We start from the raw sequence: 17,100 nt of genomic DNA, 5'->3' as shown, positions 1-17,100 counted from the left end.
ACATCCTCTTGCTATCACCACAGCTGTTCTCCTGTTATGACCGTGGCCATCCTGTTACTAGCACAACTGTACTTTTCCACAGGGGCTGTCCTCTGGTTACCATCACAGCTTTGTCAGCACCATGGGCATCACCACACACCCTCAATAAAACACAGAGGCCATGTTGCATGAAGCTCGTAGGTCTAATGAGAGTCCCCGGTGTCCCGCGGGGCCAGCAAGGTCCGCGCTCAGCTCACAGACATGGCACGGTGCCACGACAGCCCCGTGTACAGCCTTTGTGCCGCACACAGCTGCAGGCCCCGGTGAACCACTGCCAGCACGGCACGGAGCGTGCAGGCCCCGCAAGGCCAGCACGGAGCCCTGCAAAGTGCGAACGGAGCCTGCGGCAGGGAGCATTTCCCGCCTCCCCGCGTGGCCCGGATGGCTGGGCCGGGATGAGGCTGGGGCGTTTCGTCTTCCGCCGCTGTCGGGAGCGGCTCGGTGTCGGCCCCGGGGCTGCAGACGTGGGCGCGGGTCAGAATCGCAGGGCGCTCAGCGGCCGTGGCCTCGCCTATCTGATCGACTCATCCCGCCCGGCCCAGCCGCACAGCGCCCGAGGGCTTCGCGGCGCTTTCTTCTCACCTCGGCCCGGCGGGGCCCGGCCGATCGAATAAGATCAACGTGTAGGGAGGGAGGGTGGCTGGCGCCTCACACAGACACGGACACCCCTCACTGACACACACAGACACACAGACACAGACACAGACACACACACGCGCACATACACACGCACACACGCGCACACGCACACACGCGCACATACACACACGCGCACATACACACACGCGCACATACATACACGCGCACACACGCACATACGCGCGCGCACACACGCTCACAGCCACAGCCACTTCCGGTCCGGCCCTTTATCTACCGTAGCCGCGCGGAGCACGCCGGGACGGTAGCGCAGAGCTCTGGAGCGCCCCCGGCCGATCGGAGGACCGCCGAGCATCGCCGAGCACCGACCGCGTCTCCCAGGCACACGGCCGGCACAGCGACGGGCGGCAGGCGGGGCCGGGCGCACTCGCCGCGGGCAGGGCACAGCCCTCCGTGCCCCTCGCTGCGGGGCTGCATCACTCCCGGCCCCAGAGAGCTGGACGAACCGGGCAAGGAGGCTTCAGTCAGCAATTCCCCACCCCACAGCACCCCCCCCCCCGCCACTTTATTTGCACAAATCCTCCTACTCCCAGGACCCATATCTACAGGAGCCCTCCACCCCATGGGAGGCAGCCTCCAAGGACCTCCTCACACACACCCAGTGGGACCCTCAACGCATACCACAGGACACCCAAGCAGGGCACCAACCCCACAGGAGCCCCCCAGCCCCACAGGACCCCCAGGCCATCACTGCCACAGAGGAACCCCCACTTTATTTGCATGTGGTGGTCCAATATTTACAACCCGGGAGCGTCACCAACCCCCCACTGCAGAAGGAAACCCCCCTGAGGGCCCCCCACGCTGCAGGGGCATAGGAAGATCCCACGGATCAGGGGGGACCCTGCCTGGCCCCCAGAGCCTGCCATGGTCTCACTAGGACCCTGCTCAGCATCAAGAGAAGGGGCTCACAGGGCAGAGCTGGGTCCCCCAGTCCTGGGGGTCCCTTCACCCACTTCTCTTCGGAATTCACAGGAAATCTTTTTCCAACAGTCTAAAGGTGCCCTGTTGGCCCTCACAGTTGCCCTTGGTGGGCTCAAGGAGGGTGATGGGCCATGATGGTCCCTGGGTTGCCACACGAAGGATCCAGGTTGCTGCCAAGGGCAGGACCAGGGGTGGTTCAGGGTCAGTACCAGGGTCTCCAGGATCAGTACCAGGGTCTCCAGGGTCAGCAATGGGGTCTCTGGTTGGTACTGGGACACTGGGGTCAGTACCGGGCTCTCTGGTCCATACTGGGATCATCAGATTCAGTCACAGGATCTCTAGTCGGTCCCAAGTCTCTCTCAGGTTGCCAGCAGGTCCCCATGTGGTCACTTTCCCACAAGGACGTAGAAGGCCATGAGAAGACAGGACATGGACACAGCCACGTGCAGGCGGGTCCCAATCACAGCAGCTGTGGGTGGGACAAGGATGGGGTGAGGCCCCATGTCCCCATCCCAGATGCATCCTGCATCCCTGTGAGCCCATCCCAGACCCCATGTTCCCATCCCAAACCCCACTGTTCCCATTCCAAATCCCTGTGTTCCTATCCCAGACCCCAAAATCCCCATCCCACATCTCTGTGTCCCCAACCTGGACCCAATACTCCTGTCCTAGACCCGACTCCAGAGATCCCAGCATCCCATCCTGTACCCCAGTGTTCCAAGTGCCCCATCCCAGTGTTCCCAGCACCCCCGCGCCATACCCCAGTGTCCCAAGTGCCCCTCACCCTTGTGGCAGACTCCCCAGATGCCCCTGCGCTCAGATAGGAGCCAGGTGCGCAGTCGAGGCACCTTCCGCAGGTACGCACAAGTGCAAACCAGGAGCAGCCCGAACACCAGGAGCCCGTCCAGGGAATAAACTGCGGGGAGATCGGTCGGGGAGGGGTCAGGGGAAACTCCGGGCCCCTGCCCAACCCCCTCCAAGGAGACCCCCACACTCCGTGTGAACAATCTCCCGTCTCTGCCCCTATGAGGGGATGCAGACTTCCCGGGATCCCCCGGAAAGGGACTCAGACCTGCCCGTATCCCCACCGACGGCACTCAGAACTGCCAGTACCCCGCCCCCGAAGGTTCACAGTCTCCCAGCCGCCTCCCAAAATTTCCTCTCAGTACCTCCGCCACATCAGCCCTTTCTGCCCCGTCGCCTGTCGGTACCTGAGTGCTCTCCCCATGGTGCCTCATCAGGCTCCCCGCCTTCGGAACCCCCAAAACCCCCCTCCCTCCATGGTCCTTGAGGCCCCGAACCCGCCCGGACGCCCCGGCCCCTCCATTCCCCAGTTCCCACCACCAGCCATGGTGGCCCCAGGACCCTCCGCCCACAACCCCTCGTTCCCCCGTTCCCAGCATTGGTTATGCCGGCCCCGGCTCTCCCCAGGCCCCCCTCGGTAGCCCTTGGCCCCCCGTTCCCACCGTTGGTCATGGCGCCCCCGGACCCCCCCCGGCCCCCGCGGCGCCGACGCGACAGCGGAAGCAGGCGACAGGCACGGCCAGCCGAGCGCCGACCCGCGCGACGCGCATCCTGAGGAGCAGGCGGCCTCAATGGAGCGCCTATCGGGCAGGTGCATGTGCCGCCCCAGTCCGGCTCAGCAGCCTCAGTGACCCGAGCGCTGCAGGAGCTGCCGGTGCGCCCAGCCGCGTGTGAATAGCCCCCATCCCGTCCCCAGTGACCCCGCAGTATCCCGCAGTGCACCCAGCCGCGTGTGAATAGCCCCCATCCCGTCCCCAGTGACCCCTCAGTGTCCCACAGTGCACCCAGTCCCCATTCCAGTCCTCCCAGTAACCCACCAATACTCCCAGTAATCCCCGGTCCTCCCAGTACCTCCCCAGGTTCCCACTGGGTTGCAACCAGTCCCCATGGCAGCAACCCAGTAACCCACCAGCACTCCCAGTAACCCTCAGTCCTCCCAGTATCCCAGTACCACCCACGTGTAACTAGTCTCCATTCCAGCCCTCAGTGAGTTCCAGTCATCCCAGTAAGCCCCCAGTACAATCTGACCCCCAGGCTCCCCTGTAACTCCCAGTCTAAACCTAAGGCCCCTTCTCCAAGCATCCAGTCCCCATCCCAGCTCTTCCAGTACTTGCCAGTCCTCCCCAGTAACCCCAGGTCCCCCAATAAACCCCAGTGTCTCCCCAGTAACATCATTTGCCACCCAATCCCCATCCCAGTATCCCCAATAAGTCTCCCAATTGACCCCCAGTGCACCCAGTAACTCCCTGTATCTCCCATAACACCCAGTGCATCCAGTCCCCAGCCCAGTTTCTCCAGTAACCCTCAGCTCCCACAGTAACACACACAATCCAGTGGTCCCAGTGCAGCCAGCATCAGTGCTCCCAGTGCTCACAGCACCCCCTGGGCCCCCAGGGTTCTCAGTGCTCACCAGTGGTCCCTGTGTTTCCAGTGCCCCCAGTGGACCCCAGTGCCCCAAGCTGTCCCAGTCTTCCCAGTGACCCCAGTAGCCCCTGTGCTCCCAGTGCCTCCAGTGGCCCCAATGTCCCCACAGTAGTCCTGGTGCCCCCAGCAATCCTGAGTGCTCCCAGTGTTCCCAGGGCACCCATCAGTCACAGTGCTCCCAGCAAACCCTGTGCTCCCAGTGCTCTCAATGTCCCCAGTGTTCCCAGTGCCCTCAGCCAACCCAGTGCTCCCCAAGTGAGTCTGGTGCTCCCAGTGCTCCCAGCAGACTCCAGTGCCTGTCCTGGAGTTCAGCCTGAGGACCCTTTGCCCTCCTTGGGTTCCAGAGCTAACATGGAGAACATCCATTCTCCTGCTGCTCCCTTGCACCCAGCCACCATGGCCAGCCACAGCTCCCAGCAGGAGGAACATCAGGGGTTGATTTATTTGGTCTCCACCAGTGACGCCTTGGCCAGGGTGACAACAAAGCCTCGAGGAGCAGCACAGTCCTGGGGGGCTGCTGGCACTAGGGCATGGGGCTGTGGGACCCAGGGGAACAGGGATGGGGCGTGATAGGTATCCCAAGGACAATGGGGATGCCAGGGGTGATGGAGACACAGGGACAACAGGAACCTGGACGTTATGGGGACTAGTGGGTGGTGGAATCCTAAGGGTGATGGGAACCTGGGGTCCTCAGGAGCAATGGGGAACACAGGGACAATGGGGATGCTGAAGGCAATGGAGACTTCAAGGAGTAATGAGGACCCTAGGGAAGATTAACACCCCAGGGGTGATGGGGATCCCAGGGACAGTGAGGACTTGAAGGTTATGAGGACACACAGTGGTGACACCTGGACTGATGGGGACTCCAGTGGTGTTGGGAACCCCACTGGGGATGAAGGGGACACAGGGACAACAGGACACCAGTGGTGATGGGGATCTTGGAGTGAGGGAGACCCCAGGGACAGTAGGCACTCTGAAGGTGAGAGGGACCCCAAGAAGTAATGAGGACCTTGAGGGATAGTGAACCCCCCAGGGGTGATGGGGACCCCAGGGATAATGAGGACCCCAGGAGACAATGGGGACCTGAGAGGTGATGGGCACCTGATGGGTGGTGGGTACTTCAGGGATAATGAGGACCCTAAGAAGAGATGGGAAGATATGGGGTGGCCTGAGACCACAGGGTGGCCTGGGACAGGGACACTTGCAAACAGGGACCCTGAGTGTGCTGGGAGCAGCATGTGAGGACTCTGGGTTGTGCCACCACAAGACCACAGGGGCTGGGGGACACAGGGGCTGGTGTCCAGGATCTCACCCTATACTGGCATGTGGCTCCTCCCCATCCCCTGATGACTTTGTCCCAGGTTGTGCCATCCCTTATGGTGACCCCATCCCCGATGACCCTTTCCCACTGGTGACTCCATGCTTCTGGTGACTCATCCCCTGGTGCTGCCATCCCCTGCTGATTCCCTACCTCTCAAGAAGGTGGCAGGAGTGATGTTCTCTCCCTGGACCTGGCCCCTGATGGCCACAGGAGCATTATTCAGCCTGAGAAGGTGCCAAACCTGATATGGGAATCCTGTAGCCACCAGGACCTGCACTAGGAGCTACTCTTCAGCCATAGCAGGTGGGCATGGGAATGGGCCTGTCTCCAGCTGGGTGTCCGGGTGTGGTGGCTGGCTGAAGCCTGTCCATCACCACAGGGGGATCCTGCCCTGGCACAGGGCTGAGCTCCTGAAGGTGCTGGAGAGCTGGTGGCTGAAGCAGCTGCAGGAGGAGCAGGGACGCCCACCTGAACTGGAGCAGCAGCTGAGGAAGTGCCACCACAGACTTGAGGAGGTCTGTGATGATCCTTTGTCCTTGTCTCTCTGTCCCAGCCTCCATCTCTGTATCCAGGCCAGTTCTCCTGCCTTCACCTCACCATTTCCGTCCATTCATCCACCCATGTATTCATACATACAAGCATGAATCCATCCATCATCCATCCATGTACCCATGAATCCATCCCCCCCCATCCAAGCTCCATCCATCCATCCATCCATCCATCCATCCCTCGTCCATCCATCCATCCATCCATCCATCCATCCATCCATCCATCCATCCATCCATCCATCCATCCATCCATCCATCCATCCTCCATCATCCATCCATCATCCATCCATCGTCCATCCATCCATCCATCCATCCATCCATCCATCCATCCATCCATCATCCATCCATCCATCCATCCCTCGTCCATCCATCCATCCATCCATCCATCCATCCATCCATCCATCCATCCATCCATCCATCCTCCATCATCCATCCATCATCCATCCATCCTCCATCCATCCATCCATCCATCCATCCATCCATCCATCCATCCATCCATCCATCCATCCCTCGTCCATCCATCCATCCATCCATCCATCCATCCATCCATCCATCCATCCATCCATCCATCCTCCATCATCCATCCATCCATCCATCCATCCATCCATCCATCCATCCATCCATCATCCATCCATCATCCATCCATCCATCCATCCATCCATCCATCCATCCATCCATCCATCCATCCTCCATCATCCATCCATCATCCATCCATCATCCATCCATCCATCCATCCATCCCTCGTCCATCCATCCATCCATCCATCCATCCATCCATCCATCCATCCATCCTCCATCATCCATCCATCATCCATCCATCATCCATCCATCCATCATCCATCCATCCATCCATCCATCCATCCATCCATCCATCCATCCATTCATCCATCCCTCGTCCATCCATCCATCCATCCATCCATCCATCCATCCATCCATCCATCCATCCATCATCCATCCATCCATCATCCATCCATCATCCATCCATCCATCCATCCATCCATCCATCCATCCATCCATCCATCCATCCATCCATCCCTCATCCATCCATCCATCCATCAAGCATCCATCCATCATCCATCCATCCATCCATCATCCATCCATCCATCCATCCATCCATCCATCCATCCCCCATCCATCCATCCATCCCTCATCCATCCATCATTCACCATTCCTCCATCCATCATCCATCCATCCATCCATCCATCCATCCATCCATCCATCCATCCATCCATCCATCCCCCATCCATCCATCCATCCCTCATCCATCCATCATTCACCATTCCTCCATCCATCATCCATCCATCCATCCATCCATCCATCCATCCATCCATCCATCCATCCATCCATCCATCCTCCATCCATCATCCATCCATCCATCATCCATCCATCCATGCATCCACGCATGCATGCATGCATGCAATCCATCCATCCATCCATCCATCCATCCATCCATCCATCCATCCATCCATCCACCCACCCTCCACATGTCCAACCCGCTACATATCTATGTCCTTCCCTGGGGACAGCCAAGTGCTGATCAGGCTCTTGGGGCAGTTCAGCTGAGGAACGTCCAGGGAAATTGAGGAGTGGCTGAAGGAAGCTGGACAGGGTGGACATGGGTTAAGGGGTGGCCAGCAGTGACCTGGTCATGGTGACAGCTGAGGGAACGCCTGTGTCAGGAAACAATCGGGTCATGGGGAGGGCTGGGGGAATCCTAACCAGACCCCATGGCTGCCCCTCCTGCAGCACGAGCAGGAGGTGGCTGGGCCAGAGCCAGACCCTCGTCCCAGGTCCCTGCAGTTGTGGGACAGCCTGCAGAAGATGAAGCTGACAGAGGCAGGTGCCTGACACATGTAAGCCAAAGCCAGCCCAGCAGAGCTCCCTGAGCCCCCTGGCACACACTGGGCTGCCCCCATCCCCAGTACATCCTGGCACTGGGAACATCACCTGGCACTGCCATTCTGAGTGAGCTTGTGGTTGGGGGTGAGTCCTGGAGCCTTGGTGTCCCTATGCTGGTGACAACCAAGATGCCAGGGTTGGAAGGAGGTGATAACAACAGGGCAGTGCCAGGGGTAATATGGGGGATGCAGGCAACACTCTCCCCCTGACCTGCATCTGCCCTGACTCCATGAACCAGAAAACAACCAAATAAAGTCTTTTATCTGGTTTTCTTGATGGAAATGGGACAGAGACAAGGATGGGGTGGCATTGCCTTGGGCTAATGGTGCATGGTGGGGATGGAGGGTGGTCATGGTGGCCAGTGGCTCATTTTACCAGTGGTGCCACCAGCCCAACTGCAGTTGGTGTCCATCCAAGGCCTTCAGCCATCCCCTGGTGGCACAGAGCCTTCCTTACTCCTTCAGTCTCCCTCTCCTTTCTTCTCTGTCTTCTCCTGGTGTTTTTTTCCATTTCCTCAGTTAAATGTGTTTCACCCCTGCCCTTTCCACCTGCAGCTGGGAGGCACCAGGAGGGATGAAGAGACACTGGTTTGAATAGGTCTCACACCAACAGCCCCAGGCTGACAGCACCACCCTGGGCACCAAGGCAGGGAACAGGCCATCGTTCTGGGGAATCTGCACCCCAGACTGCTCCCTGCACTCCTGGCCTGCCCCCTGCATCACCCTGCCTATTCCCTGCCTTCTCAGCCCATCCTGTCTAGCCCCATCCCATGAGGATTCTTCCTCACCCTGCCAGGTGTAGCAATGCAGGATGTGCCCAACTAACTCCAATCCAGCTCAGAGGGGCCACAGTCTTCAGCATCCTTGCCTCACAGCCTGGGAGAGCCTTGACATCATCCTGGGACAATGGTGGCACCATCCCAGCACTGTCCTGCTGTGCATGGCCAGGGCCAGGATGAGGACAGTGGTTCTTGCGCTTGGCCTATGCCTACATGGCACTAGGGCTGGAGCCTCAGCAAGCACCGTGCTAGGCTGTGCTGGGCTGTGGTGCCACACTACACCGAACTGCACCACCCCCTGCAGTGATGTGCCAGGCCATGCTGTGACACATCTATATCGTACCATGCCATTCCATGCCATGCCACAAATGTGCCATGCCGTGCAGTGCCGTTCCATTCCGTGCAGCGCCGTGCGGTGCAGACGCTGCAGGGCCGTCCGGCGGGGCGGGGACTGGGGCAGATGTTGCTCACCCTGCTCCTCCCTCCGCTCAAGCCCAGACCCGTCCGTGCCCCGGCGCAGCAGAGCCGGCAGCGGCGGCGGGCTCAGGTAAGGGATTCTCCCACCCCGCTGGGACCCCCGGGGCCTCCGTCCTGCCTCTGGCTGCCCAGTGCGACGTGGAGCGGGCTGGGGAAACTGAGGCATGGCCAGGCGACGGCGCTGGAAAAGCGGTGTGAACCCCTCCCCCCCGTCCCACTGCCCTCCTTTCACTACCTCCCCAAGAGTTTGGGAGTCTTGGGGTGCTGGGGACCCCCTTTTCCGAGGCCGGCGGTCGCTCCCACCCCTGGATCCGCCACCAGCCCAGATGGAAAAGAAAACTGGGAAAGGTGCCCAGCGAAACCAGCTGGGGCGGGAGCGAGGGGCCCCTCGGCCCTCCCCGCCACCGCACCCCGACCACCTTTGACCCCTTTCGAGGGTGTCACCCTCCCCCCGCCTGGCGCACCGCACCCTTTATTTATGGTAGGACCTACAAGAAGGCAAAGCAAACACAGCCTCGCCTCCCCTCCACCGCCATCGCGGCACGCCCGGGGTGACATGAGGGATTTTAGGGGTGCAGGGTGGGGGGCACCCATGGGTGCAGCGTGGGGACGAGCTGTGTCCCCGCTGTTGCCCGCAGGCTCTCGGCGCGGCATGGGGGAGGCCAGTGACATGGACAGCGGGATCGTGCTGCACTCGGGTGAGAATGGGGTGTGGGGCTGAGGGAGGTTTTGGGATGCCCCTGTCGCCCAGGAGTGCTCTGAAAGACGTGTCCCTCCTTCCTAGGCAGGGAACGGAGCACTTCGGTGCATGGGGACACACTAGGGACACATGAGCTGCCTGGAGAAAGCTTTGGGGAAATGAAGGGATGGAGGAATGGAGGCTTCCCCTGCTTTTCGGGAGGCATCCCAAGTGTAGTGGGGGTGCTGTGGACAGGATTTGACTCAAATGGGTTTGGCTTGGGACGGCTGAGTCAGACTGAAACCTTCCTCCTGTGCCCCCCCTCCCACCCCCAGCAGGGACGTCACACGTGTCCCGGGGGGGGGCTGAAGCACCCATGGTGCTGTTGGGGGAATTTCATGCATACCCTGGGGCATTGGAGGACCCATGGGTGCTGCTAGGGGAGGAGTTCCTGGATACCCTGGGGGGTTGGAACACCAATGGGTGCTGCTGGGTAGGGGAAACAGGTGTTCCCTACAACGGGAGTCAGTACACCCACGGGTGCTGCTGTGGGGGAAGGGAGGCACAGCTGCTTTGGGGCAGCTGGAGTACCCATGGGTGCTGCTGGGAGGGTCATGGCTGCTTTTTCCTCCCCCTGCGGTGGAGGGAAAACTAAGGCAGGGAGGCTGTGGAGTGGTGGAGGATGGTACCTGGGTGCTCCCATCCCTCCAGATGTCTATGTATCTGTTCCAGGCCCTGACAGCCTGGTGTCCCCCCCGAAGGAGCGGGTGCTGGTGGGGCAGCGGCAGCAGCAGGCACTGGAGGCCCAGCTTGATGGCTGCATCCAGGAGCTGCGACAGCTGTGCCTGCGTGAGGCGGTGAGCAGGGCATGAGGACCCCCTGCCCACCTTCATATACTGCCATGGCTCTGCTCAGTGTCCGTGTGCCATCCTCAGGAGCTGACGGGGACCCTGCCCTGCGAGTACCCCCTGAAAGCTGGCGAGAAGCCCCCCAAGGTCCGTCGCAGGATCGGGGCTGCCTTCAAGCTGGATGAGATCGCCGTTCTGCGTGGGGTGGTGAGGCAGTCCCTGGGGTGCAGAGGTGGTGGGGACCCATCCCATCCCATCCCATCCCATCCCATCCCATCCCATCCCATCCCATCCCATTCCCTCTGCTGTAGAAGCTGCCTGAGGGTCACCTGGAAATGTTGCCATCCCCATCCCATGGGTGGTGGTTGGGTGCCAAGTGCTGTAGGTGAGAGGGGCAGGGGGGTGCTTTCAAGCATGAGGTGGTGTTGGGGTGTTGAGTTAATGTGGTTATCATGGAGTCCTAAACATAATGTGTGGGGTTGGGGTGCCAAGGTGATGGGTGTGGGGGGGTCCCAGGTGTATCAGGGTGCCAGAATTACGAGAGGAGGTGAGTTCCAAATGTTATGGCTAGTGGTGGGGTCCTGAGCATGATGGGTGGTGTTGGGTTCCAAAAGCGACGCTGGGTGTTGGGGTCCCAGATGAGATACTGGGAAGGGTTGGGATCCCAAGTGCTATGGGTGGTGTTGGGATGTTAAGTATGATGGGGGGCTCGGGGGTGTTGAGGCGCATTTCTGAGCGTGTCCCCTGCCCCCAGGACCCTCTGGAACGGGAGCGGGCACTGCAGCTGCAGATTGCCGAGGCTGCCCGCCAGCTCTGCCGCGAGGAGAACATTGGCCGGCAGGTGCGGAAGAGGCGGCAGACGGCAGCACTCCGGGAGGAGCAGAAGCTGCGGGATCTGGAGCAGGTCCTGAGCCAGCGGCGGCTCCTGGCAAGGCAGCGGGACATCAGTACTGCCAAGGGTGAGTCCCTCTGAGCCCCATGGCGGGGGGGGGATGCTGGAGAGCAGGGAGGCAGAATGGGGTGCTGCTTGGTTGGATGTCCCTGGGGAATGCATCTAAATTACCCATTCCTTGTGAATACACCCCACTGGATGCTGCCCAGTCCTTCATCCCAAGTGCATGCACCCCTCTGGATGCATGCCCCTCTATCATTCCCCTGTGTGTCCCTTCCCAATATCCCATCCAAAATGCTGCACCCCAGTCCCCTGGTGAATGCACTTCCCTGGATGCACCCCAAATTCCCATTCCTGGTGAATACACCCCTTGGATGCACTCCAACTTCCCATCCCCTGTGAATACAACCTGGTTCTACATCCCCAATAAATGCACGCCCCCAACACCCCCTGGTGAATGCACCCCAATTTCCCATCCCTGCTGAATATACACCTTGGATGCCCCCTGGAAGGCCATCCCTGGTACATGCACCTTGATACGCTCTCACTGTCAATGCACCCTTTTGAAGGTACCCCAATACTTCATCTGGTGGTTGTACCCTTGTGAGTGCACCCCAAAAAGTAGTCCCCAGTGCATGCAACCCAATAACCATTCCTGGCATATGTACCCCCTGAATGCACCCCAAAAGTCCATCCATAGTGCATGCACCCTGATAAATCATCCCCAGCAGTACCCCACTGAATCCACCCCAATACTTCACTTCTGTTGATTGCACCCTTCTGAAAGTACCCTAATAGTTCACCCTTGCTGCTTGCACCTCATAACTATCCCCAGTCACCCGTCCTCAGCACCTGCACCCAAAGGGGGGCAGGATGTGGCCCAGCTGCTATGTCCCCATCCCAGCGGCAGCCATCCAAGGCAGTTCCCATTCTCTCCATCCCTGTCCCCTTCAAGGAACTGGGCCACGGTGGTTGCGTCTCCTTCCCTGTTGGTGCCCCCAGCCTGCCCATCCCAGGCAGGCTGGGAGCTGCACACGGCTCAGCAGAGCCGGCCTGGCCGGTACCACTGCCGTCCCGGAGCGTGTTGGGACAGGTGGCGTGGGAGGGGGGAGTGGAGGCCCGCGGGGACGTGCTGGGTGGTGGCGGGGCCGTGGGAGCGCTTTGGCACCTGGAGGCGGCCCCAGCTCTGTTCTCACAGGGCCCTGCCCCGTAGAACTCAGTGCCTCCGACAAGAGCTCCATGTTTGACACTGGCCTGCTGGAGGAGGGTGAGGGGGCTGTGGGGACCAGGGGAGATCCCTGGTATGTTCCCTCCATTCCAACTCTTCCTGTGTCCCCTCTATCTCTACTCTCCCTGTGTCGCCTCCATCCCGTTCCGCTGCCATGTATCCCCTCCATGCTGTTCCCCTGTGTGTCTCTTCCATCCCAACCCCCCATATCTCCCCTCCATACCAACTATCCACCTGTTCCCTCCATCCCAACTCTCTCTTTATGTCCCCTCCATCCCAACCCTCCATCTCTCCAGCAGAGGACACACGGCCACCAGGACTTGCCACTCCACAGAGGTCCCCATCTCCCAAGGACCCCACCAAGGAGGAGGAGGAGGAGGAGTCAGGGCTTCTGGTGACCCCACCCATTACCTGGCAGGAGACCAGCCTGGACAGACCCTACGAGAGGACCAAAAATCCCAGCATCGACCCTGAGGATGGGGAAACCCAGAGCTCCCAATGCTGTCTTGGGTCCCTGATGGCTGCCCCTGCCAGCTCCTTGGCCCCCAGCAGCCCTGACCCTGCAGGTCCCCCAAAGTCCAGGACAGGGGACCCTCCCTACCGGTTTGTCCCCATCCGGACCCTGGTGCTGTGCCGGCAGGCAGGTTCCAGTGCTCCCAGCACCCCTGAGCCATCAGGACGGCAGGGACGGCAGACCCAATCTCTGAGGTATGTCCTGAGCTTGGGGAGGATAGACAAGGGTTTCTGCTAGGGAGGATGTTGATAACCCCATGGAGAGGGAGATGGAGATAATCCCATGTGGAGGATGGAGCTCAGTCCAATGGAAGGAGGATGGGAATGACACCGTGAAGATGATGGAGCTCAGCTTACGGGGAGGATGTTGGAAATAATCCCATAGGAAGGATGGAGATAGTCCCACTGGCAGTAAAATGGAGCTAACCCTGTGGGAAGGAGGATGGGAGTAGTCCTGTGGGAGAGGATGAAGAGAACCTCATGGAGATAATGGAGCTAAACCCATGGGGAGGGGGATGGAGATAATCCTATGGAAAAGATAATGGAGAGAACACCAAGGGAAGTGTGGACCTAACTCTATGGGGAGGATGGAGAAAATCTTTTGGGGAGGATGGACATAATCCCATGGGGAGGGGATGGAACTAACCCCATGGAGATGATGGAGCTCAGTCATTGGGAGGATGGAGACAATATTATGGGGAGGATTGAGATAATCCCAGAGACAGAATGAGGATAATCCTATGGGGATGTGGGAGAAAATCCTGTGGGGAGGACGGACAGAAGTCCATTGGGAAGAGGTTGGAGATGATCCCATGGAGAGGATGGAAGTAAGCCTATGGAGACTATAGAGGTCAGCCTCATGGGGAGGATGAACTAATCCCTTGGGAGGAGGCTGGCGACTGCCCCTCAGGAAAGGTGGAACTAATCCCATGGGAGGAAGTTAGATGTCTCCCCACGGGGTGGCTGGCTGTACCCATGGGTACACCTTTCCCAGGGCTTGCCCTGGCTTTAGGGTGAGGGGAAGGGTCCTCCTGCAGCCACAGTGTCTTGCCTGCAGGGTGGACCCATGCTGGCAGCCAGCTGAGCCACGGGGCCGCAGTGCCGCACCCCGCCGGCGCCCCACCTACTACACAGTCACTGTGCCCACCTCCTGCATCCTGACTCCCGGCCCTGCGTGCCGCTCTGGCTCCGATGACAGCATCTCTGACCTCTCCAGCATCTCCCACGCCACCTCCCTGGGCAGCAGCAACCCTGACATGTCCTTCGCAGTTCCGCTGCCCCTTGCCGAGCCTGGTTACTACCCACGGGGTGCCCTCCAGCTCCTGCCACCTGCTGGCCCCCTGACTTTCCTGTATGAGCAGGATCTGGCCCCACTGCGGTACCAGCGCCTGGTGCCCTCCCGTAGCCGCATCGTGCGCACCCCCTCGCTCAAAGACTACGCGCCCGCCGGGGCCCGGGGGCTCTCCAAGGCCGCCGTCACAGAGGAGCTCAAGTCATGGCACCAACGTGCCCGGCTGAGGAGTGCCCGGCCCCACTCCCTCGACCGGCAAGGGGCTTTCCAGAGACCCCATGGTGGGACCACCAGGGACGTGCCCATTGCTCATGGAATCCTGTCACTGGTTCAGGTATGACATGGGGTCTGGCTGGGAGTGGCCATGTGGGAGAAGGGGGATCCCCTGGGTGCTGTCCTGCAGGTGACAAGAGTTGTTACCCTGAGGTAGCGTAGGGACATGCAGCTCTGGTGGGGTCCCATGAGGATTTCTGGAGCAGGAGTGAAGTCCTGAGGGAGTCCATGGGGTACTGTGAGGGTTGTTGGGACAGGACTGGGATTCCAGAATCCTGGAACATGGGGCAGGAACATGGTCTCAGGAGGGTCCTGAGGAGAGGATCAAGGTCCTTTAAGATCCTTTGAGGCAGGATTGGAACCTTCTGAGGGTTCTCTGAGCAGGTCCAAGGTCCCATAGGTTGGGTCTGGAGGGTCCCTGATAGTTCCTGCGGCAGGACCAGCACCCTGAGTGGATCCCCATGGGAGATTAGGGTCCTGAGGGAATCACAAAGGAAGAATTTGGGTCCCAGAGGAGACCCTGGGGCAAGACTGGGTTCCTGAGGAAGTCCAACAGCCAGGACCAGGGTCTTCTGTTCTTGGGAACAGAAGTAAGGTTTTTAAGATCCTTCGGGGCAGGATGAGGACCTGCTGAGGATCCCATGGACAGGTTTGGAGTTCCGTGTAGGTCCCAGGGGCAGAACCAAGACCCCCTGGGGCAGGACTGGGGTCCCATGTGAGTCCCTGGGGTAGGGCCAAGACCTTAAGGGTGTCTCTGGAGCAGGACTGGATTTCCATGTAGGTCCCTGCTTTCTCTTGAAGATCCCAAGGGCAAGACAAGGACCCCATGGGGATTCTTGTTACGGAACTGGGATCCCATGGGAAAGACCAGAACCTTAAGGGGATTACTGGGGCAAAACTGGGGTCCCATGAGAGTCCTATGGGAAGGACCAGGACTTCAGGGGGGTCCCTAGGGCAGGATCCATGTGGTTCCCTGTGGTAGCACTGGGGTGCCCTTGAGCAGGGAAGGATCCCTGCAGGCATTTCAGTGGCTAGCTCCCCCTTTCCACCTGGCAGTCTCACTGGGACAAATGCACCTGTGGCACAGCTGGGACACAGGCTGGGCAAGTGAGGACCTGTGGCCATGCCCCCACAGCTCCTCCAGCCCAACCCTTGTGCCAGGACGTGCCCCCAGTGGTGCCCCTCTGACAAGGTAGGATGCCAACACCCACAGGGTTTTTGTTCCCCCAGGGTCCCCCGGTGCAGGTGCTGCGGCGCTCAGCAGCCGGCGTGCCCGTGCAGGTCTACATGCCCGAGAATGGTGAGATTGTCACCCAAGTGTGAGTGCCATGTCCTCACCCCGGGGCGGGGGCACATCCTGGCTGGCCCAGGGGCGGCAAGGACGTCTCATGCCTCCCCACCCCAGCGTGGGGCACAGGAGGGAGCCACAGTGGGGTGGCAGGGGCTGGCCCCCACCCTGTGTTCCCTCACTGGCACTGCAATGCTGATAGGGACACTGTGACCCCAGTGCTTATGGAGACCTTGGTGTCGCCATAACCCTGAATTTGAGGTTCTGGTCTCTAATAAAACTGGTTTTTGGGATACGTCACTCTCAGGATGTGTCACCTCCATGTCCCCTCTGAGGTCCCCCATCCCTGGGTCCCGTTGGCATTGCCAGGATGAGACTCTGTGGATTTGGGGTCTGGCTGTGCTTGGGGCAGTAATGGGGTGATCCCAGTGGCAAGAGGGTGCCCCAGATCCAGCTGTGCAACCCTGGCACCCAGTGACCCAGGCTGGGAAAGGGGCAAGGAGTAGAAAGGAAGGATGGAATGGAGGTGAAGGGTGCGGGGTTGGGGTGCATGAGGGTGGGCAGGAAGGGTGCAGTGGAGGGCTGCAAGGATGGGTGAAGGCATGGGGTGCAGGGGGAGGAAAATAAGGTGCTCTGGGAAAGGATGGGGTTGGAGAAAAGGTGCTGTGAACCAAAGTGATGGGGTGCAGAGAAGGGATGGGGTGCAGGGTAGGCAAATAAGGAGTGCAGGGGTGGGATGAGGTGGGAGAAGGGGTGCTGGGAGGGGAAATGATGGGGAGCAGGGGGTAGGGAAGGGATTGAATGTCGGGGATGGGGTGCGGGGAGTGGTGCAAGGACGAGCGAAGAGATGGGGTGCAAGAAGAGGGGAAATAAGGGTTTCCGGTGGGGGGTGCAGTGGTGGGTGGGCAGTGCCAGAGACACTCTGGTCCCCGCATTCCCGCCCGGCCCTGCCAGTGCCCGGGGCCAGCGGCGTCGCTCCTCCCGGTGGGGGCGGGCGGGGG

The 17,100-nt window shown here is 60.1% G+C and overlaps 2 protein-coding genes and 1 non-coding gene across 3 annotated transcripts; 1 reads left to right on the top strand and 2 right to left on the bottom strand.

Moving 5' to 3' along the window:
* Window positions 1-509: 509 nt before the first annotated feature.
* On the bottom strand, window positions 510-820 carry LOC136566384 (small Cajal body-specific RNA 2). Its single transcript, XR_010785018.1, has one exon. It is a non-coding gene; the product is annotated as a small Cajal body-specific RNA 2 (non-coding RNA).
* Window positions 821-1,387: 567 nt separating this feature from the next.
* TMEM167B (transmembrane protein 167B) lies at window positions 1,388-3,158 on the bottom strand. Its single transcript, XM_066565261.1, has 3 exons — window positions 3,084-3,158; window positions 2,402-2,533; window positions 1,388-2,086 (listed from the first exon to the last, which is right to left on the bottom strand). The coding sequence occupies exons 1-3, from the start codon at window positions 3,091-3,093 to the stop codon at window positions 2,004-2,006; spliced, it is 225 nt and encodes a 74-aa protein (XP_066421358.1). The 5' UTR covers window positions 3,094-3,158; the 3' UTR covers window positions 1,388-2,003.
* Window positions 3,159-9,739: 6,581 nt separating this feature from the next.
* Window positions 9,740-16,134, top strand: INAVA (innate immunity activator). The gene is made up of 7 exons (XM_066565260.1): window positions 9,740-9,785; window positions 10,499-10,623; window positions 10,702-10,821; window positions 11,369-11,573; window positions 13,034-13,442; window positions 14,305-14,872; window positions 16,042-16,134. The coding sequence occupies exons 1-7, from the start codon at window positions 9,740-9,742 to the stop codon at window positions 16,132-16,134; spliced, it is 1,566 nt and encodes a 521-aa protein (XP_066421357.1).
* The last annotated feature ends 966 nt before the right edge of the window (window positions 16,135-17,100 follow it).

This window comes from Molothrus aeneus, chromosome 24 (genome assembly GCF_037042795.1).
Source record: "Molothrus aeneus isolate 106 chromosome 24, BPBGC_Maene_1.0, whole genome shotgun sequence".
Classification (NCBI taxonomy): Eukaryota; Metazoa; Chordata; class Aves; order Passeriformes; family Icteridae; genus Molothrus; species Molothrus aeneus.
This window is presented reverse-complemented; position numbering and strand designations above follow the sequence as displayed.

Coding starts and splice junctions, on each gene's coding strand:
- TMEM167B (XM_066565261.1), bottom strand. Junction 2,087..2,401: donor CTGGGGAGTCTGCCACAAGG/GTGAGGGGCACT, acceptor TCCCACCCACAG/CTGCTGTGATTGGGACCCGC.
- INAVA (XM_066565260.1), top strand. CDS start 9,740: ATGGGGGAGGCCAGTGACATGGACAGCGGGATCGTGCTGCACTCGG. Junction 10,624..10,701: donor AGCTGTGCCTGCGTGAGGCG/GTGAGCAGGGCA, acceptor TGCCATCCTCAG/GAGCTGACGGGGACCCTGCC. Junction 11,574..13,033: donor GGACATCAGTACTGCCAAGG/GTGAGTCCCTCT, acceptor TCTCTCCAGCAG/AGGACACACGGCCACCAGGA.